The sequence below is a fragment of the Siniperca chuatsi genome, linkage group LG10, assembly GCF_020085105.1.
Source record: "Siniperca chuatsi isolate FFG_IHB_CAS linkage group LG10, ASM2008510v1, whole genome shotgun sequence".
NCBI classification, from domain to species: domain Eukaryota; kingdom Metazoa; phylum Chordata; class Actinopteri; order Centrarchiformes; family Sinipercidae; genus Siniperca; species Siniperca chuatsi.
Window position 1 is genome coordinate 10,922,034 of NC_058051.1, and position 24,105 is coordinate 10,946,138.

Sequence of the window (24,105 nt, forward strand, 5' to 3'; positions counted from 1 at the left end):
AATTGTTAAACTATATATATATAGGTTATTCTATGTTGATGTGACATTACATTCTTATATTCTATATAGCCTAGTTTTTCTGATTGATTTGTTTCCATTTGTTGTGGTTTTCTTACGCTTTGAATTATTGTCCTATGGCGATAGGCGATACTGCACTTTTAAGTGTTATAATTATAATTATGGTCATAGCAATAAAGCTAATTTGAATTCGAGAGAGAGAGCGAGAGAGAAAGAGAGAGAGAGAGCATGTGGAGAGCTGGGGGGCTGAGAGAGAGAGAGTGGTTGAGAGAGCTTATGGTCTCGTGACGTAACGCCGGTCATTGCGGACGCTCTGAGAACGTCGCCTCTGTGTTTGTTTTGATGTGTGTGTATGTGTGTCTGAAGCTGAGGATTAGATCCGGCATATCCTAACCTACAAACCGTGTCATCTCCGATGCATGCCTAAAACACGCACCAAAATAAACAACAACAATAAACAATGAACGCCGTGACCGCAGCCACCTGCCTGCTCGTCGCCGGCTTCAGTTGCTACCTCTACGGTAGCGATGTGTTGTCATCGCTGCTCCGTGTCTCTGTTGCAGACCCTTCCATGCCCGAGCCGGGAGCTGCTGAGCGGCGGAGCCCGCAGGGAGTCCCCTACACCGACCTACAGCACATCGTCAACGCCGACGAACTGCACCTGTTCTGTCGCTACTGGGAGCCTGCCGGCCCGCCAAGGTCAGTGGAGAATGGAGCGGGAAAACTAGCGGAAAGAGTGTCTCTGTTTCACTGTCTTATCCCTCTGTAGCCTAAGTGTAGCCTACAGTAGGCTATCTGTGTGAGATGGAGTAGCCTATATAGCCTACCAAAAGAGTTAGGTTAATTTAAAGTGTTGTTTAAAATTGTTGTTCTGTGTTGTTGAGGAAAGTGATCCTATTCACATGGTTGTTTTCAGTCCTGGAGTCACATGAGGACTTTCTTCTGAGGTCCTGCATGTTAATCTGTGATTATTATTATGAATTGATCTTTGAAAGTGCACAGTTGTGTAGACCTATAGGCTATATCCTAGCCTCTAACCCTGCCTGGTCAGTGTATATGTATCTCTTTACCACCAACACCAGTGTGTAGGAATCTACACTCATCCTAGTTCATTTCTATTTTATTAAGGTTTCATTTTCAAACAGCTGCCCAGGAGTCATGTCAGCTCTGTAACTGGTCAAACTGTTGAGTGAGCACTCCTATGTGTGAAGCAAGGGACTGTAGCACTGTGCCCAAGACAAGTTTCCCCTCGGGGACAATAAAGTTGACTCTACTCCTCATCTTCCACATGCTGTCACAGTAAAATCAAAACTAGAAAATTTGTTGTTTTAAACATTTATTAGTTATTTTAATCTTCACATAGGTTACTTTATGAGGAGCAACACTGGCTGAAAACCTACGCATGCTACCTATGTTGTGGACTGAGCTGTAACTCAGTAACTCAACAGTAATAAATGCAAATAGGGCTATGCTTATAACAATAGGCTACATCATCCTCATATCTAGGGAGTTTATTGTAAGTCATATTAAGGTCCTGGTCTGACCCCTTATTTAAGTAATCACTTTAGTTCTTAACTATATGCCACACAGAAATATCATAGGTCAAAATGACATTGGTAAGAAAAGACAAAATAAAATAAAATCAATTTGTAGTAGTCTGTAGTAAATCTGGACAGTTTAGTCTCATTCTGTGACCAAGCTCGTTAAAAACATAATTATGTTAATCTTCTCATAGTGGCTACTACCAGATGCACCAGTGACTCATTCTGGGTCATGACCCCATTTAAAAAAAAGACCCAGGAACAGTTACTTGTTCAACCGACTAAGCAAGTTAAAACTTAACATTTTGGTAATAAATCACACAGTACATTTACTGTGGTTAGATATCCTCTCTATACTCTAGACTATTGTAAAATCAGCTTTTTGGGGCTGGGAAGGACAACAAAATGCAGAAAGTTACAGATTTCAGCTTTAGTCACAGTCAAAGGTATCATCATGGAATGCAGTGTCATTGAAACATATCTGAACTGTTTATGTGTATATCCAAAATAGACCATGACCCTTCATTTGACAAATTAGGAACCAGTTTATAAAAATCTTAACAGTCCACGACACAAATGTAACACCCTGAGAAGATGACAAACTGTACAGCAGAAGGAGTCTCATGTGGAGAGTAAGTTTCTTCAGTCTGAGCTGTAGTGAAAATTCCAACTTAGTTGCATTTTGTGTATATGGCTCACTTAGATTCACAAAATCAGCATCAGTCCAACACAGATTTGACTGCTTTTAACGAACAAACAAGGAAACATGAATATGAGCATCATTACAAACTGAAGTTTCCCCCTCACTTTATTTTGAAAAACCCACCTTTCCAAGCTTGAGGAAATGCTGGCTATCAAATGTCAACATCTGTTTGTGTTTTGAGGTTGTTCCTTGTAGTTGATTTGAATTATATTCCCAACCCTAATAAACAGCATTATAGTTCATTTGCAAAAGGCCTGAGATCTTGACTCATCAGGCACTCTGGTGTGTGAAAGAGTGTAAATGGTAATGTTGTCTCTTAGCCAAAAAGACATTGAACATCACAACTAGATGATTAATGGGTTCAGTTTATAAAACAACCTACTGGTTTAATAGTGGTATTTTCCACAGTCTGCTGTTGGAGGCCCCCTTGCTATGCACTCAGCCGTTTTAAGTCCTCTCCGCACATGTGACTGTGGCAGTGCATGAAACACAACACAGATGTCACGCTTACTTACAAACCACATAGTTGCATGCAGTGTGAGAGTAGTTGCATGAAGTGTGAGAGCACAGAAGGAAAAAAATATGACAGAAACGGATGTCCCACATAACATCTGGAGTCAAGATATTACTGATCTCTCTCACGCACACACACATGCACACACACACATACAGGAGGCTCACACATCTCAGTAGAGCAGTGACTCATTAACTGACACTGTGGCTGCGCCTCTGCTGTATAATTTCTCCATAAACTGTGGCTCATAGTTTACAATACCGTGTATGTGTTTATTCAGCCTTCATCCTTGATTTATTCTAAATTTGTACATGCGGGTGCTTGTATATCTGTGTATAGAAATCTGTTTATGTGGGTAGCAAACCTTGGGATGGTGATTTTGTGGTTGGATTGAATTTCTCTGCCTGATGCACTCTAGCTTTTGTTAAAATGTAAATGTAAGTGCTCAGGCAGTGGGACAAACATTTGAGCTAATAATTGCCTACAATGCCTAAGGCCTGAGAGTTTCACTGCAGTCACACAGAAGCCCTTTCCCAGACCCATACCCACACTCCCACATGAACAAAAATCTATTTATGCACCGACCTGCTCATATATTTAAAGCTTTTCAACATTCTTAAAATACATCTTCTGATGCACCTGAACACATCATCAGCGATGTATCCTGGGGTCACTGGGTATTTCGGGTCTTGCAATATCAGACACCCTTGCCTAGGTGGCCCAGCCGTGATCAATCAGACCAAGGCTTGTGTTCAGGTGGCACTTGCTAGTCCCCATGGACCTCCTCTCCAGATCCAGAGCCAACTTGATCCTTTTTCAGCTGCTTCGGTGATGTTCTTGATGGCTCTGCTCCTTACTAGTCCTGTGATGCCCAGCGCACTTAAGGCTTTGTGGAGTGAGTGCCCCAAAAGTCCTCTGCAGCCCATCTCGATGGGCATGCATCTAGCCTTCCAGCCCTGCGTGCAACAGTTGATGACCAGCTGTTCATACTTGGTCCTCTACCTTTCGTGAGCCTCCTCCATGCAGTCCTCCCACGGGACTGTCAGCTCTATGATGATGATGTTCTTGGTGCTTTCTGAGACCAAGAGAATATCTGGCTTCAGAGTGGTACAGACAGTGACAGGGGAATCTCAGATGTTTCTCCAGGTCCACCTATGTCCTGCCCATGGATGCTCTCCTGCCTTTACAAAAGCAATTTCTTGGGTGGTGGTGCATGATGGCTTCTGCAATAAGTTACAGTACCTGATTGTGGTGCCAAGTGTATCTGCCCGGGCTGAGTGGGTAGGAGCTCAATGTGTGCTCCAACGACCCTCTTCCTGAGCACAGTGGGTAGTTTGGAGTTTTCACTTTGCCCCAGAGGTTTGTTGGGCTAGGCAAGACATTGGTCCAGCAGCTCTGCTCGACCTCCCTTCCTCCACTGCAGCCCTCACCTCCTCCTGAATCAGCCTTCGCTTCTTCTTCCCCTTACTTTTCCTGTACAGTGGCGTTGGGAACATTCCCAAGTTTGCTCTCCCGCGGGTTACTACTCCCACCAGAGCTCTATGGTGCAGTCATGACTCTGCTTCCAGCGCAGTGTCCTCGGCTCTCTACTTCCTTCCAGTCTTCACCACCACTCCTGCCTGGGCCACCTTCGTGTCACTTGAGTCCCTTTACATCAGCACCTCTCAAGTCTAAGGGCCCCGGCACTCTGGCTCTGCTGACTTGACAATCATGTTCATCGCCAGGGCAAATAGGGTCACAGAGATAGTGCAGCTTGTGATTAACCCAACCTCCAGATTGTTCCACTCTGTTGTTGTCTTGGAGATAAATAACCAACTCTATAAATGTTTCCTACTCTTCCTGCCAAAAGCATCAATAAACCAAATAAGAAATGCAATTTCATTGGCATACCATAACAGCGTTACTTTTCTGCTGCAAATCATGTTTTTTGGAAGTAGAAAGCTGATTCACTGCAGACTTAAAATAGCTGCAGAGCTCTCTGCGTTGTAACTGTTTTAGAGCCAAGGCTTTGGATGGTTTATATAAGAGCTTTCTCACTGGAGGCCCGCAATGACCATGCTAAAAATGCATGCAGCCATGGTACAGAGAGGGATGCAAAGTCCATGAAATGCAGTGTATCATAATTACAGATGGGTATTGTTAGGATTTTATTGATATCGATACTGATATTGCTTATCGATACTCTTATTGATACTACTCTCCATAATTTTGTGCAAAAAAATGTAAAGATTCAAGTTATTTTATTATTACTTTTTTGCAGACATATAATACAAAATGAGTTATTTCTGGTTGTTAGGAAAGTTCAAATTTAGGCTACCTAGTAGCAGTTAGCGATTTATGCTATGCTAGCTGTTTTTCCTGTGTCATTTTCCCTCATCTAGCGATGGAGAATGGGTTGGACTTGGGTATCTGACTTCTGCTATCCATTGATGAAGCTGTGGCTGCTGCTTGACTGGGATTATTTAGGAACATAAATTAGTGCTTAAAACCAATGCTAACTGTGTCCTGAGTTAATAACTACAGACTTATTTTTGCAACAACAACGAGTGTTATGACAGTTGCACTTTTAGTTTGGCAAATCCCATCAGCCTCGGAGCCGGGAGGCTGCACTGAGGACATATCTGCTTTGCTAAAGCAGATTTATAGAATGTTGTATTTGTAAGTGTTTCATGAGATTGCTGGTGTTACCCCCTTTATGCGCAACTACCTTTTTACATATATTGCATTTGGCTGCATTTTCATTAAATTGAGTAAATTGAGCCCACACTTTTGAATGTTTTGCCCTGTCAGCCATGACTGGACAGCACAGAATGTAACCATGTAGTTACACAACGTCAAACATAATGACACTGGTCTGCTTCATCATAGGGGGCGGTTTGGAATTTGAAAATGCCAGCTATGTTAGACTGAATTAACATTACATAAATACAGATAGCAGCAGGAGCTTTGTCCTAGAGCTTATCAATATTTCTATACTGACCAGTCAGGAACTGGTACCAATTTAGTACTGGTTCTCAATACCCATTCCTAATTGTGATGTGTATATCCGTCCACCATGTCTGCTTTTAATAGCTGATACCAATATTTGTGGATTGATGCTGCTGAGAGCAGATATTTTGTGTCCGTTTTGTGTGCAATATGAGCATTCAGCAATTCCAAAAAATTGTATACATACCACAGTGAAAAAGCTTTAGAAGCTGCAAGACTTTCACAGGGCACTTAAATTCTTCACCGTCACAATCTTCAAGACATATTAGTGAAATTCTTTTAGCTGAGCTAGCAGCTCCTAAAAGCTGGGTGTGGTACGTTTATTACAGGTTTTACAAGCTGACAAAACAGAGGCTAATCAGTAAAACACATTCTCACCAGTACGTTCCAAAACTGATTTATTGGTCTTAATATGCTGTTGTCTGTGTGTTTCATGTTATCAGAGTATAATTGTTGGTAGTTCTGAGTGAAATCAGCATCTCCTGAACATACTGCCATCTAAATTTCTTTATGCAAAATCAAAGTTACACACTCAATGTTATCAGAGAGTAAAACTGCTGAGCAAGTGTCACAAAACAAGACACTCCAGCCTCTTGACTATCGTACAGCCTGCACTTTACCATGAAAGAAATTCTCTGATGCACACCTCCTATTTTAACACAAACTGCCCCTGCACGCTGATGTTTCACAATAAAAGAGTTATCTGTGGTCTGGATGGAGGCAGCAACCCAATCCCTGCTGCAAGATTAGCGATTTTAATACAATGTGACACAGCATGGCTCTGTAGATGCAGCTTAGCCAGAAGCTTGTCGCATTACAGGTATTTAAGTTAAAAAGTGGTTATAGCCATTGGCATGAATAAAAAACAGGAATTAGAAGCTCTTAGCATACATAGTGGATGCTTTTAAAATACCAGTTTCATCATAACTGCATCTCTAAAATGCTACACTTTATGGAAGGATGAATACATTTTAGGTTTAGAAATTGTTTCTGAAAACAGCAGGAACATTTATCTTTTTCACTTTTGTGATAGGAGTAGTTTCATATCAGCCAGTAGCAGCTGGTGCAATGCTAAGCTTTGACGATCAAAGAAATCTCCAGAGAAGAGATTTGCCGTTTGACAGAATTCAAACAGCAGCCTGTGAGCCAAACTCACTCATTACGGAATTTTTTTTTAGTGATGCATGATTTTGAGTTGAATTTAGCCATGATAATGGTAATGTTTGATAAAACAGTGACTTCAGATAATATCGTACTAGTGGCAATGTGTCATGTGGTTGGTGAGTACTTAAAAACAAACCAATGCAACGTGTGTTCTTTATGTGGAACGACAGGGTGTTTGAGAGGCCTTGGAGAGGTTTGATGACTTTGGTTGATTGTTACATGACAAGAGCAACAAATGTTGGAGTTCCAGACAGCAAGGGAAAGCACCTTCAGCCATCAAGCAAAAGTGGACAGATTAGACATATTATAATAGGAGCTAATTTTTAAGTTTTTTGTTTGCTCTACAAACAAAGAAATCCCATCACCCAGACTGGTCTATTTCAGAAAATGTCTTTTTGGTTTGATAGTAAAACTGTATGATGAATCAATGAATATGTTTCTGGTGTACCAAAAAGCCCTTAATGCCCTTTTAAATGTTTTAAATGAGCAATAATACCTATCACAAGTCAACTGTCAAAAACAAAACAAAACTAAGCCCAAAGGTTTTAACAAGAATGAATGAGCATGAAACTGTTGGCAGGGAAGGAAACTACTTCTATTCACTAGTACATTTTCTCTACAAACACAAACTTCTTAATAGAAATCTGCCATATGTAGATTCAGTAAGAAAAGACAAACTCTTCTGGTTTTTGTCTTTTTCATGCCCACTATGTTGCATGTTGTATATTTAGTACGAATTACGTGACAACCAGACAGTTGACAAACTTCCAAAACTGTGCAAATCTTTATTTGAAATGTAATTATCGTTATTTAAAATGTTTCTTGTTGGAATGAGAATGATATTGGGTCAAAGGTCATGGGCTCCTGAAAAGCCCTTTCACTAGAACCAGCAAGTAGGTGAAAGGTTGGGGGGGGGGCATCAACAATGATTGACAGATCTTCCAATAGACGTCCAACTGGGGCTTTGAACTATCATGGAGACCAGCATACCAGCCATACATGCACTGCACACCTGTATTTTTACATAAAGAACAACTGACAGTCTCAAACACACACACACACACACACACACACACACACACACACGCAGCTTGTGTAAATAGGTCATGCTGTTATGGATGTTTTTTGCTTATGGTGTCTAGATGAGTTTCCTTCCCTGTTTGTGATTCTGTTGTTGGACTATTTAATGACCCTGCTGCTTGCTACCACTGTTACTCTTATCAGTTGATAAAACTGAGAAAGATGTAAGCTCTATAATAGTTCCCTTTGTGTTTGTGCTTGGTGTCAAATTTTGGCTGAGTAATGCAGTGCATTAATTCAGTGAATGTGAAAGGAGACAGAGAAGAAGTACTTCAGAGTCAGTTTTCAATTTTCATTCCACTGTTGCTCGTATTCACAGTGACTTAACTATTTCATTAATACTGTAACAGAAACTTATAATTCCTGCATCAGTAACATTACCAGCAACTGCCTTAACATTAAAATAAGCTGAAACATGGATTGTGCAAATGGGTCAAGGTTTTCTATTATGATTTCAATAAATTTGATTGATTTCTGCTGCTATACAGGTGTATTAAATATTAGGATATATTAATTGTAATTTGATTATGCCCATTGGGAAAGTGGAATGTTGCAACAGCAAGTAGTGATAAGATACATCTAAGAAAAATAAGGTTACATAAGAAGCAGTAACAAGAGGTGAAAAATAGCAGCAGTGGTATCAGAGGTAGTATTTTTTTATTGAGGCAGGGCATAATAAAAAAAGGTGAAAATAAGTCAGATCAGAATTTCTTCTATCTCTGCATGTAGATAGTTTGGGTGTAATTCATCTATCTATCCACAGAAGAAAGTGTGCTTGTGACGACATGAAGTAACACAGGGTTCCTCAAGGGTTGGTTTTACATTGGATGCTGAGTTTTCTGTATCAGTTAGCTTAAAACAAATCTCCACAAGCTAGCAGTTTTGAACTACGAAGGAGATTTCTAGAAGATCGAGAAGACCTACTTTGCATTTGCATCTCATCCATCGGACTTCCTTCCATCGGCTCTTTTCAACTTCTTTCAAAACTTTTCACAACAAGCAGATTGCATGTTATGATTTCTGAAAATAGACCTAGAGTTTTGATATAAATGTTTGCAATTGTATTGAGATCTCCACTCTGGAAAGAAGAATGGTGTACTGATAAAATGTTTTTGAAGCCTTTCCTGCTGTGGCTGCCTGCTGACTGTCTGTCTGCCTCCATTTCTCTCCATCACACAGCCATTTCCTTTGTCTCTCTCTTGTGTTTTTTTCTGAGCAGCACACACTCACACACTTTCTATAACGACTCCTCCATTTCTTGCTTTCTTTTCCATACCCGTTTGTCACACTTCATCCCCCTCTCAGACTCCATCTCATTTCCACCTGTCACATTGTTCTTCTCTGTCATATCCATTTTGTTTTGCTCAAAGTGCATCAAATCTCACGGTCACATGGGAATTCACAGGTTCTTACAAAGTCTGACGGTGTCTTAAACAATATTGAAATGTCTTGAATTGAGCAGAATACAGTTACCATGCAACTACTACTCATAGACCTGCTTGGTGAACTACTGTAACTGATAAACTGAGATAAACGTTAATATGCTAGCCAGCTGGGACATGCTAGCGCTAGTCAGTCACAATAGCTCACCAAGTTTTTTTCTATTTTCTCTATATGCAGTTTTCTCCCCCTGGTATTTTGTTCTCTGGATTTTACATCACTTCATTTAAAAATGAGTTTCTGAGGAGTGAAAATTAAGCTCCCAGAACTAACAAGCTTGCTAACTGCTTGCTAACTGTCAGTAAGCAAGCTCGTTGGCTTGGTCGCTAACAGGACTATAAGTTTGCACAGTTTATTCAAAAGATGTATTTATACCATGGACTCCTGTGAACAGCGTGAATTCACAGGTCAAAGTTCACCAAGTTGAACTTGATGCGAAAAATTTGCATTTGAATTGATTTTGCTGCAAACTTTTGCCATTTTAAATGCTGGTGTGACCTGGTCTATAATTAAATATAATTTGTTTCAAGTATAGTCACTCATTTGTCAGTCTGGTCATGCTGTTATTTATTTTAGCTTTATAGTCTTAAAAAGTTTCTAAATTTGGCTTTTCAAAAGCTACTGATGTCCTGTTTTCTGTCTCTCTCTGTCTCATATATATCTTCTTGTTCTTTGGCCCTCTCTTCTTTCAATTCACTTCAATTTTATTTATATAGCGCCAATCCATAACAGAAGTTATCTCATTGCACTTTTCATATAGAGCAAGTCTAGACCATACTCTTTATAATATTATTTACAGAGACCCAACAATTCCCACCATGAGCAAGCACTTGGCCACAGTGGCAAGGAAAAACTCATTTAGCAGGCAGAAACCTCGAGCAGTTGGGTTGAGAGAGAAAGAGAGAGGGGGAGAGGGAGAGAGAGAGAGAGAGAGAGAGTGAACGCAGGAGGAAAGAGAGCATACAGTAGCACAATGCAAATTCCACATAGAGATTTAAAATAATAGTAATGGTAGTGGTAATAATATTAACAATAATAATAATAATGATAGCAATAATAATAATAATAATGATCATAATAATAATAAGACTAATAATACTGTAATTGTAACAGCAGGTGTTGAGCAGGAACATGGGGGCAGTAGGTGGCTTGCAATCGTAGATCCAGACTCTACAGCTCCGGAGGCAGAAATATCTGCTGAAGCGACAGAAGGAGAGAGGAGAGAGACGAGAAAGCACAAAATTACGGGAGAGACAAGATATCGAGTTAGTAACATGCATTAATGGGATTAGAATGCGTACAGATGGAGAGGGAGAGGAGGAGAGAAGAGCACAGTGCATCATGGAAAGCCTCCCAGCAGTCTAGGCAGCAAACTTAAGGGATGGTTCAGGGCTCACCTGAGCCAGCCAAATATAAGCTATATCAAAGAGGAAAGTCTTAAGCGTGCTCTTAAATGTGGAGATGGTGTCTGCCTTCCGAACCCAAGCCTCTGGCTCCCATTCTACTTTTGGAGACTCTACGAACCACCCTGCATTTTGGGAGGGATTCTTTCTCTTTTCCTTTAATCTTTGCCTCTATATTTCTATACTTAATACCCACCCCTATAACTGTACATTCACTGAGTCTCCACTTAACAGCACTGATGTGGTAAACCACCCACATACATATGCACACACACACACAAACTGTAAATCACATCCTTTGGTCAGCTCTTCAAAGAAAGCTCAGCAATTTGTGGTTCCTTTTCCTAGACACACATTGTGATACCCACAAGATTAGAGTAAAGAGACACACACACCATTAAGTTCTGAGCAGTCTAAGTCATTAATCAGATTAACATGCCAGTGTTTGACCATTCTGTGTTGTCCTCTGGCTCCTGTCCAGTCTGGACACATGGACACCAAAATCTCCAGTGTTAATTTAATACTGCACTATGTTTATATAAGGCCACATCAGCAAAAGCTAAATAAACACATTCACATGGTGTTCAACAGTTGCCCCAGAGACATGTCACATCAATATTTTTAAATGTCAAATAAAATGTTACTGAAAAATACAAACTAGTGAACTGTGGAAAGTTTGATGTGGCTCTGAGTCAACTGTTATACTGTCATATAACTATGTACAATTGTTAATGTAACTACTGTTTATGTAACTACTGAAGCATCTAAATGGAATTTAGCCATATAATAAGCCACTAATGAATAGGCCACTAATTTTACTATTTACACCTGTGCTTTTTCTTCTATGACATGCTAACACAGTCCTAATAACACAGTCCTAATGCGGCATTCACCTTGTGACTTGAAAGTAAATGTTCATTAGACATTTCATGACAATTCATGATGCAGATTGCGGCATTTGTGCTTCTGCTGTGCTGCTTGCGGAGACATTATAGCTCTGTCAGAGCTGATGTACACTTTCTCAATAATGAACATTGTTTCAGATGCCGGTATAGATTTTTGATAGTTAAGAGAACATAAAGCCAAATAAAGGAAGTGAATTAAAGAATGTAAGCACAATAACATCAGACATAACAATTGCACGGCTTAGTCAGTGTCTCCTTTTTGGTGGCTAGCATAGCCTAGACAAATGTGTTTTTGGTGAACTAGCTAGCAGAGACGTTTCCATTTCCCCATCACAAACCTTTTCCTCATTGCTCCACATTACAAAGTAAATGAAAGAATGGAAACAGGATTACTATATCAAATTGTGTGTGCAATTTAGTCACTAAATAAATAGTTATTTAGTTTTGTGTTATGAGCTATCAAAATACCATCAAATTTGTTAAATTTGGGGTATACACAGCTACACTATAGGAGGACTTTAACTGACGGTAGACATACTTTCCCACTATTTAGCTTCCATACTATTTTTCTGTTAAATTGTCATACTCCTTTATATTGGTTGCTTGTTGTTTTGGTGATTAAAGGCAATTAGTGGGTCCCCTTGCAGGAATATAGCAAAATCAACTTCACAGCTCTACACGTTAATTTCTCTGGAAGGTGGTTATGATTTCTCAGCAGTGACTGCAACTGTGGTGAAAACCAGATTGTTTCTTTATAATGGAAAACAAATTAACAAACTATGTAGGAACAACATGTTTAGATATTTGAAATACATGGATTATGTTGTGGAAAATAGTGGAAAAGTCATAGAATTTCATATAAGCACCATAGTGGGAACCCTGCAAGGACTTTGTCGTTCCTCCATCTAAGTGTGAGCATCAGCCACATGCCTAAAATGACAAATATCTTTGTTTCACAAAAAAAATTCACAGTTGAAGGTGCAGAAGTTGGCATTTGAGCACAGTGGGAAGGTTTTTGAGTTCCTGTATAATCTTGGAGTAGCCGCTCAGCATTGCCTTAAGGGGATTAGGGTCTTGGCTTTGTTTTGGCGTAGCTCTGAGTAGAGCCAGAGGGAGGACAAAACTCTCTCTTGCTCTCTCTGAGTGTTTTAATGAGGCTGGTTATAAGCCATGTTGTTCTAGCAACTGAAACGGTGTGGGAGATAAGTGGGTCTCCAGTTCCCATGAGAGATGAGAGAGAAAGACAGAGAGAGGATGAAGAGAGATAATGAAAAAGAAAAATGAAAAGCCTCTTTTCTTGTTACTGGAATATTAATGTATTTCAGCCACACAAAATAATCAATACATCTCTAACCAAACAATAATCATGCTAGTGATAATGCACAGTTGGTCTTTGGGGGAAATGAGCAATAGGATAAAGTTTAGTGTTAACGTGTAGCTGCTCCCACTTTCAAGGCAAAATCAGTTCTGAACATTATTGTTTGAGCTGAATATATCTAGTGCTTAAACTACTTTTCAATGAATCAATTAGTTGATAATAAATCAACCTAATTTGATAACTGATCAATTGTTAAGTCTTTTTTTTTTTCAGTTTTGGACTGTTGGTCGGACAAAACAAGTAATTTTAAGACATCGCCTTGGGAACTGGGAAAATGTGTTGGGCATTTTTTACTATTGCACATTTTTTTCTAAAACTAAAGGATCACTTGATTTACAGAAAAGTAACTGAAAAATGTATCAACAATTAAAATAATCCTTAGTTGTAGTCCTAAATATAAACCATCCCTGTACATGCAGGCAAAGAAACTTGAAGGTGTTAGTTGGGATATTTGTTTGCCTTTGAACGTTTCCCTGCTAAGTCGTGCCCCCACTTTATTGCGATTTGGCAAATGCTACTTTGCTTCAAGTGAAAGTTAGCATTAGCCCCACATTACCAGGGACCGTATTCACAAAACATCCAAATCTTAAAAGTAGCTCCTAACTAGCTGAGTTAGGAGAAACTCCTAAAAGTAAGGTCAGTCCTACAGTAAAGTTAGAGGTAGTCCAGAGATGTTTTGTAAAAATATAACTAACAAACTTTTAAAAGCATATTTTGAAGGTGTGAGTTAATAGGAATCAAATCAGATCACCAACAAATTGAAACAATCCAGTAACAACAATGATGACAGTTCGCAGAACTCTTCACTACTTGGACTCATTTGTTTAACAGTTCATTAAGTGTACGTTAAATACTCAATGAAATAAATAAAGCTGAATCAACGGATTACCTTTAGAATATGTGCTAAATGTAGAATTACCCCATCAAAGGATGAAGATATGTTCAGTTCAAAATCAGGTCAATATTTGGTAGCTCACCCGGCAGAGCGCATGCACAAGGCTGAGTCCTGACCTCACCGGGCTTGAATCCAGCCTGCGGCACTTTTCTGCACGTCATCCTTTCTCTCACTCGCTCTCTCTCTCTCCCTTGCCTGTCTATCTTTAGCTGTACTATAAATAAAGGCAAAAAAAAAAATTTAACAAAAAGAGGTCAATATTTGACTTTGTTTCATACATGACATTTGTGACACAATTTATTAAATATCTAAACATTTGTTAATATTAATGTATTTCAATTTGATTTAATTTCATTTTTAATATGTTTTTAATTCAGTTTAATTTAAGTTTTAATATAATTTAATGTAATATGATTTTATTTCATTTTAAATTTTAATATCATTTCATTTCTAATTTTATTTAATTTCTAAATTTATATTATTTGTTTTTAATGTAATTTTGTTTTGTCTCATCTAAATTGATTTATTCCACGCTCCCATGTAGTAATTCATATTGTATTTCACCTTTACTGACTGGTCACCTGTCAATCACAGTAGACATAGTGAGTAAATTAATTCAGATGTCATTCATAGCAACAGGGTCAACCCGCCCCTCCTCTTAGCTTAGCTGTTTTGCCAGTGAAAGTTGCTCTCAGCAGCTTTGTGAATAGCTCTTAAGAGGAAACTCTTTTCCTGGAGCCTTTAGCGCCATTTAGGAGGGCTCCCTGGTGGTAGGATAAGACACTGTGAATATGGCCCCAGATCTTTGCCTTACAAAATTCATCTATCCACTAACAATCAACTGAGTCTGGCAGTTAGAAGCCAGACCAGTCATGAGAGTGGGGGGACTGGTGTATGTGATGATGTCACTCACAACCCCTTTAAATTTCTGAATCATGTGAGCAGTTATTTAAAGTACTGTAGGTGTTCAAGATACAACATAAAACATAATTATGCAGCAGCAAGGCCTCCTTTTAGCCGGAAATGTATCCAGAAACAAATTTTGGTGGAATGTTTAATAGACATTTGATATTTTCAAAGCTTCCATGTTTAAATAAGTCTTTTGATATGGCTGTCATCGATCTTATCTGTAGCAAAGACTTATGAGAGCCCAGGGAGTAGTGCTGTCCACCCAGGGGAAGGAAGGGTTCAGGTTGATGTCTAAGTAAATTAGTAAAATGTCACAGCCTATTGAAGTAACACTTCAATTTTCCACTAACAAGCAAATGGCTCTTGAGCTTCACCAGACCACTTTTAGCAAAGTGGAAATAGTGGGCTCGCTTTGCACGGCCAAGCCGACATACCAATGACGCCTGAAAATTGTCACTTGTCTGCAGAAGCCTGTAGCTGAATGAATGCAGACATCTGTTAAGATTCAATTTCTGGGTAATTAAATCCTTCAAACCTTCAAAAAATGCAGACTTTATATCTCCTACTGTTAGCTGTCACCAGATGTATTGCCTTTATTAGATTTTTTTCTTCCTCTTTCTGGCAACTCAGACAGACTTAACAGACAGACAGACGTAAAACTGAAATTGACAAGAGAAAGCCAAGATGGAGAAAGTGAGAGAGAAGAAGAAATAGAGATTACCAAGCAGACCAAAGGTATTTAGAGAATGATTGATGGATGGAGAGAATCTTAGAGAAAGAAAGAGACAGCAAATTACAACTGTTACATTACAACTCTGGTTTTCAGTGGAGTGTGAAGTGTGTTGTTCACTGTACACTCATCTTTACAATGAACCCAGATTGGCCCCATTAATCCCCTGCTGCTCCTCGGCATGTGTGTTACAGAACATTGTGCCTATACAAAGGCAGTCATTCACACCAACACACACACTCACATACAAAAGTGCACACACATACACACACACACATACATGTATACACACTCTTGTTCTGAGCCAACAAGTGCAGAGGAAGTCGTTGCCCGAGGCGATAGCTTTCTAAAAGGAGGCAAAGAACGGCGAGTGAAATCAGAGTGATTTGCTCATGAAGCCTGATGAACAGCTACTCTTATACTCTTTCATAGCCCGCCTCACTCTCTCACTCACTTCCCCCTGTTTCACTCCATTCCCTTTTCCTCTGTTGCTGAATACATTTGGGCTAATTGTCTGCTACTGCTGATTGAAGCTCTCACAGGCTTCTCAGCACTGCTGCTGCTTAGGGAAAGAACACTGGACCATTTCACTGCTGCTCGACTACTTAATATGCACCATCCCATAGAAGAAGTAAAACCTTAAAAAACCTTATCTTAGTGCATTAATTAGGAAACAGTATCTCTTTCTGAGTAAACATGAAGTTAAACCCCCATTTTGAAGAATATACTTTACATGATACCTTCTTAACCTATGATAATGGTGAAATTGAGACCCACTGCTTCCTCAGAGCGTTATATTAGAATATGGTAACACAAGCATTACGTGTCTTTTTACATATATAGTAGCATATACTTGTTTTCAGATACAAGAATAGCCACTATACACACATTTGGTTCCACAACTATTTATTTATCAGCAGAAATATAAATGTGCAAAATACAGCATTTGTGTGCTTCAGCAGGAGGCATGGGACGAGGGCTGCTGTTGGTCGCAGGAGTAAACACACTAGTCTCTGCAGCCTGCAGTTCAGTGTGCCCGCCCGTTTCATCTGACAAACACGTTGAAAAAAATAAACATTGTGTCTCACTGCGACGACATTAACAAGATATAATTTTGTGCATTTTTTTTTACACCACAATTACACCATATCATTTATATGAGAAATTAAATGCCAGTCCAATTTACTGTATTTCCTCATCAACAAAATGGTTCTGCCTCAAACCAGCAGGAAAACTTCAGGATATTTTCAAGAATCACTTTTTAAAAAAAGCACTTGGATGGAAACTGAGCCACTGAATGTGTTGTTCTGAAGAAATATTTGTAGACGGTCTGCATTACTCTCAGAAAACCAAACCATAGTTTCCATAGTTTTCAATATAAATGTTCCATAAAAAGAGAGAAGGAATGTCAAAGCTGTTTTCTGTTTATTAATGGGTCACATTGTGTTTTACTAGATTCCCTCAGTGTCTGTTTTGGGTCGGGCAGGCAGGGGTGTGTTGAGGCAGATAAGACGGAGAGATGGATGATAGCTGCTATCTGAAAACATTCTCATCTTTTTTGTTATCATCCTGCCCCTTAATCTCTGTCTCTCACACATGAACACACACAGTCAAAGCAATGATGTACAGATCATATACAGTATATACACATTCCCACAACAGCCTGTTAGTGAGGATTTTTTATAGGATATTATCATTGCTTTCCATTGAGTCTCTTTCAATAATATCCTGTACTGAGGCAGAGAAATCTTCAAGATTTACCTTTTTACCATTTTCCTGATTTACCATTTGATAAATCAAAATGCAACCATTTTATATTTGTTTGTCTCTGTGTATGAGAGATAAAAAAGAGAAAAAAGGAGGCCAAGTGTAGGTCTGCATTTGTGAACACTTGAATGAACTTTTTCCTCTCCTCTCCTCTCCTCCTCTGAGGGCTCTGGTGTTTATTGCCCATGGGGCCGGGGAGCACTGTGGGCCGTACGATGAGTTTGCACAGAGACTGAAGGAACTGTCCCTGCTGGTATTTTCACATGACCACGGTGAGTCACAAACACACACATTACATTACATTAATGCATGCATACCTTTACACGTACACTCATGGTTGCTTCAAGTAGCTTCAAAGAAAACCCATCATCACCCTCTCTGTCTGATAACAGCCCTTGTTAATTGTTGAGTGAACCTGAGCCTGTTAGGGAAAATGAATTAGGCTTGGTGGTACATTGCTCTATTGTTCTGCCACAGTGCCTCTGTGTGTGTGTGAGTGTGTAGGTGGCGTGCGTTTAACGTACTGTCAAGGAAAACTAAAGTGTTGGTTTGCCAAGTGTAAATGAAATTTCTGGCTCTGATCAGGTTTCAGTGAAACTGTCTTGCTGACCTCTCAGCACTGGTCGAACCAGACAGACCAGTCACACAGTGACACAGCTTTGGTTTAGAATTTTAGCTGATTGTCACTGCCAGAGTGAATAACCATAAGCAGGTAAAGATTTAGCATCTTATTCAAGGTGACATCAAATCAAGTTTATTTGCAAGCTGCAATATCAGACAGTGTCTCAATGGGCTTTAAAAGGCTCACACGGCAGACTTGGCCAAAGATCTCTAAGACAAGGAAAAACACCCCAAAAATCCTTAATACATCAAGACAAAACTGGATAAAAGCTTACGATAGGCCAGTGATAGAGAGATCCACCTTCTGTGTAGGGCAAAGAAGGTGGATCCGTAAGTGGGAAACTGGAAATTACAAAAATGAACAGAAAGTTACTAAACAGTGCAATTACAAAACACAACAAAAGGATTATAATCAGGCATCAACACAGGTTGTTTTGCAGCTGCTGATTGGCAGTTTGCTAGTTTTGCATGTTAATCATACACTTTACACTAGTGTTCTACCGTCTGTGCATCCACTGATTTCAGTACAGTTTGATATTCAAATGATCACAATGAACATATATCACCTTTATTTTTTTTTACACACGTTATCTTTCTGTGGTAACAGGACACTCCAACATCCAAGATTTGAGACTTTGCTGCCAAAAAAACATATTTATAGATTTATTACATTACAAAAAGGATAACATCATAAGGTTATAATCTTGTTTTCAGCCACTCTAGCAGCATTGCTCTATGGAGGTCAGTTGGCCAGTCACTCCACCACTTGATCCAGACTGAAATATCTCCACAAATATTGGATGGATTGCCATGAAATTTGGTACAGACATTTGTGTTCTCCAGAGAATGAATCCCACTGACGTTGGTGATCCCCAGACTTTAAATCGCCATGAGGTTGACATTTTTGGTTTTGAGTGAAATGTATATACAACCTGGATAGATGAAATTTGGGCATTCATGTCTCAGGATGAATTGTAATAGCTTTTGTGATACTCTGACTTTGGTCAAGTATTTGGTCAAAACCAGAATACTTCGGTTTGTCAGCCTCAGATGTACTCTGTGTTTAATACTAATTAGCACGTTAGCATGCTAACATGCTAACCTAAGATGGTGAACATCGTAAACATTGAAGCCCACCTGCTAAACATCAGCATGTTAATTTGGTGATTGTGAGCATGTTAGCATTTAGCGTGATATTGTCATTTATCTCAAAGTATTTCTGTGCATAAGTACAGCCTCATAGAGCCGCTAGCATGGCTGTAGACCTTTGTCATGATTTTTTATGTTTATGTAGTGTTTCTCAGGTTGCAAAATGTATGTTTTTCAATTGATATAATTAACAAAACCTGCTCATGTTTCACCATTTGCTGTTTTCCCAACAACATCAAGCTCAAAAAGAAGGATTAGGCATAAAATGAAGTGTTAGCTTGATAGTAAATAGTAGGTAAAGGTAGTCTCTCTTCTGATACATTCTTATACCAAGGTACTCTTAGGCAAGGCAGTTTTCTCCCCAGCTCAGCTCAGGGGCTGTACTGTGTGGTTGTACTGGGTCTTAGATACAGCAGGAATGTGTGAACTCATGTGACTGTCAGCAGAGCCTCACTGTAAAAGAGCAGCATGTGTGTTCAGTAAACCCTCCTACAGACAAACAGGAGATAGAGACAGAGGAGGAGAAGACAAAGAAATAAAGTCTCAGCTGTAAGTGTGGAAATATTTACAGAAGTAGAGATCTTAATAAAGAGCTGGCAGAGATAATAAAAAAGAGAGTAATGATGATGATGACTGAGGCTGCTCACATGGGAGCAGTTTGTTCAATGACTCGCAGTAAAATGTCACACTGAACTGGAGCAAGTCCCTGTAGACACTAGTTTTTCATCTCTCTCACACGCACACACATGCACAACTGTTTGTGCAGCTCCTGATAGAGTTCAGCTGTTGAGATTTTTCACTTATTCTTCTGTCACATTTTCTTTTGTCTCTCATGTATTTCTTTCTAACTATAGGAATTTTGGGTCTTTTTCATTCAAAGCCTGCACAGACTGGAGGTTTCTTCCATCTGACACACACTGCATCTATTTACAAGAGAACAACCTCCAAATAGTGGCTGGTTAACAAACTCAAAATTTAACAACAAAATACAAAACTGACACACAGCTGACACACTTAAATCATTTTGCCTTTTGAACAATATGGATGCATATCACTTAATGTGTGTAAAAAGAAAACCTCATACTGCACTAGGTAGAAAACCTCACACTGCAGCTATTGATTATTTTAGTAATTGAGTATTCTATCAATTATTCCATTGAGTAATCAGATAAGAAATACTTACTCTTTATTAAAGAGCAATAGTAAATATGCAAAAGACAAAATAAGACAGGTGTCTTGAAATTAACTTGTATAGCGCCTTTCTAGTCTTCCGACCACTCAAAGTGCTTCACACACTGATGGCAGAACTGCTCATCAGTACAAAGAAACTAATTAATCATTCACGCACACACCAAAGTCACAGCCCTCGGGATTAATTTGGGGTTCAATGTCTTACCCAAACACACTTTGACATGTGGGCTGGGGGAAGCTGGGATCGAACCGGCACCCGGCGACCTTCCGAGTGGTGGACGACCCACTCTACCACTAAGCCACAGCTAAAACCTCAACCCAAACTAAATCCATTTAAGTGCCATATTATATTCTGGGTTTTAACGAAAAGTATGTATTTATGTACTTATGTATGTATGTTTCAGAACTACAAGTTTCAACCTAACTACAGCTCAGGCATAACATAAGCCTTTACGGGCTTCTTTGTGGCATTTGTAGGAGGCAAAAATGAGTGGACAGGAACTGTGACATGTCATAATAATAAATAACATGAATGAAGCTCAGGCTTTCACAAATTGACTGCAGCATTTTATTTTCTGTGGTTAATATATTGAACAAAACCTAGCTAACTTAACTGACATCATAACTAGCCACCATATTAATTTAACTAACTATTCATTACATATAGCCATAATTAATGTAGCCTACATTCTTTACAAGCCTTCATATACCTTGTGTCGGGCCACACTGTGGACTGTGGATGTGTAGACTGGATGCTTTCTGCTGAGATGCTGAAGTATAGATGTCATGCTATTGTGGTAGGCTAGTTCAGTTAGTCAGACACACTATACAGAGTTTCCGCAAATAATTAGTTAAATAAAGAGTTTATTTCAAACATTAAAAAGTCAGAAAATAAGGTAAAAGAGATAGAATTGCATACACCATGAAACAGCTCTACCACTATATACACCAAGCATTTAACACATCGTGGAACACACATCCATAAACAAAGTCTAAAAAACAGTCAGAAGCATCCCATAGCATCACACACACCATTACACAGATTCTTATGGCCATGCCTCCACAACTCTGAAGTGTATCTGGTGCTGCTTTTGTTAGGGTTTGTTAGTCTTAAAGGTTTTATTGATAACACATTTTTATGTAGACGAATATCTAAAAAATAATAATACATCCACAGAGCTTTTAGAAAGGTGCGGAATAAAAGTACCACTTTTCCTAAAAACAAATATTATGATTGTGAATTAATCATTTTAAAATTTTTGACAGGTCCAAAACAAATGTTTTGTTTATCTCTGTGACGTTTGGTTCCAGCTTCTAACAAGGCTTGTGAGCCAATAGCCTAACGATGTTGGTATCACGTGGTATAGTTGCCAGTTAGTGTGGAAAAAACAGACACTGACGTTAGCACATACTAGCTATCTACGTCCGAACAACAATACCCCTTAAAATTACAATTCTGCATATTTAAACAAAATCAACAACAACTACCAACAGCCAGTCCTTACAACCTTAACTAATGTGTTGTCACCAGTTAGATTGTAAAATAAGAAAAATAACAGCTTTAATCCCTGAGGAGCTACGTTAGCATTAGTGACATTAGTTCAGTCCAGTTACCTAACGTTATAGTTTGATACATATTGATTAATCAGAAATATTATAACGAAGATGCATATCAGAGGGGATTTAGAAGTGGGCCAGAGTCCCATACAACTGATGGCCCGGGGCCACTACAAGTTTATGTAGGGCAAGTTGATTGACCATTTACTAGACAATCGCTCTTCTTTAAGAACGGAGTGGAACATGGGAACCCAATATATAACAAATGTGTCATGTGGAAAGTAAATTAAAGTTCAGAACTACTGTAAATCTGCTCATTATAGTGTTTAGACCCAAAACGTGACGGTTATTGAGAGTGTTATCACATATAGCAGTCTAATGTTATCCCTACTATGAGACACTTCGCTGAGGTACTTGTGGCTAGCTAGCCATGTAGCCAGCTGCGTTGAGCTCAACAGCTACGGTACTCACGTTAATATAAAAATCTGAAAATACAGACATGATCATACAGTCGTCCTTTCTCCCTGTAGCTACTGTTGCTGTGTGGCGCTCAGCTATTTTTTATAATTCCAAAACCAAGAAAACACTTCGATTAATGTTAGGTCAACACTACGTGCTACCTAACATCAACTTTTACTGTAACTATCTGTCTAGTGCTGTAGGTTTTAATAGCATTCATACAATGTATTGTACTGTACTCTTTGATTTGATTAAAATGTAAATATTTAATATATAATGTCTTTATAGTGTAATGATGATTGAAATGTACTTTTACAGTAAGTGTTGCAATATAGGGCCCCTATAATTATTAAATGATGGGGAAAACAAGGGTTATTTTCATTTTTTGGCTGCCAGGCCGGTGAAAATATACAAGTACAACTCTGATCTACTGGCCAAGTGGGCCAGTGGGGAAAAAATGTTATGTTGGACACTGAGTGGACACTTAGATGGCAAGCTAAACGTTAACTAAAGCTAGCTAGCCATATTAAAAGATTACCATAGATAACGTTACATGAAACACCGCTGCACAAACCTAAATCTATAGCTAATGTATAGCTATATGTTGGAAAATGAATTCATTACACTATCACGAAAGATTCATCACTTGACATGACTGATTCTGTCGGAGTCTCACTCCACTCGACCATGAAATATGCAGGTTGTGCAACCAACTGGCAACCACTGGAATGGAATGGAAGGGGGGTGGGGGAGTGCGTCATCTAGTGGCTGAATGTTACCAGTATTATCAATAACACCTTTAAGTTTATGTTTAGTGCTGAAACAATTAGTCAATTAATCAATTGGTCAATCTACAGTAAATTAATCAACAATTTTATAATTCATTGAATAAAGTAATTTATCAAGCAAAAATGCCAAACATCCTCTGGTTTCAGCCTCTGGTTTCAGTGAAGACATCACCTTGGGCTCTGGGAAATGACAATTGGCATTTTTTGCTACTTTGAGATATAGACTAAACAATTAATTAGTTAATCAAAAAATAATCATTCATCAATAATGTAAATAATCATTAGTTCCTGCCCAAATTCTACTATACCATATAAGTCGTTATCACCACCTGACATGTAGGCACCCCATGGTCACACCTTAATGGTGCTATGAGACAATATGATGACTTTTGCTCTGGCTGTGTCACCTGTAAAATCAATTGTGCACCTTTTTCTAATGTATCGGCCCACTTGTATGTAATAAGCATGCACAATTGATCTTATTCCTACAGCAAATAATATGAGTCAACTGGGTTTTCAAAATTACAACATCAATTTGTCTTCTCATTTGGCACATTTGCCGCTATAATACAAACTCTGAAATACAATTAACTCATTACCAAGAAAATCTGTAAAAACATTCACACATCATATCAGGACTGCTTTTTGCCTGTTGCAGCTCCTCCAATCATACAGCAGTGGATCTGTCTTCCGCAGTATGTCTTTGTGTTTCAGTTGTCTGAATGGCTAAGTGTGCTCATGTTTGAATATCTGACTGTGTGTTTGTGTGTGTGTGTGTGTGTGTGTGTTTGATTGAGTGTAATAACAAAAGATGTGGATTCAGTGGAGTGTGAGGTCATTGATCTGACGTGGGAGGGGATATAGTGTGCATTGATCTGAAGTTTGCAGTGCTCCATCACTCACTG

The 24,105-nt window shown here is 39.0% G+C and overlaps 1 protein-coding gene across 2 annotated transcripts in view; it reads left to right on the top strand.

The window, feature by feature from the left end:
* The window catches only part of mgll (monoglyceride lipase), a 48,804-nt gene that overhangs the window by 1,603 nt on the left and 23,096 nt on the right, over nt 1-24,105 (top strand). The window contains exons 2-3 of one of the 2 annotated variants that reach the window (XM_044209899.1): nt 582-717; nt 17,601-17,707. In XM_044209899.1, the coding sequence (XP_044065834.1) occupies nt 590-717; nt 17,601-17,707 (235 nt within the window). In that variant the 5' untranslated portion in view covers nt 582-589. Of the gene's footprint in view, nt 1-328; nt 718-17,600; nt 17,708-24,105 lie in introns of those variants that run through there. The other variant, XM_044209898.1, reaches the window with a different exon arrangement.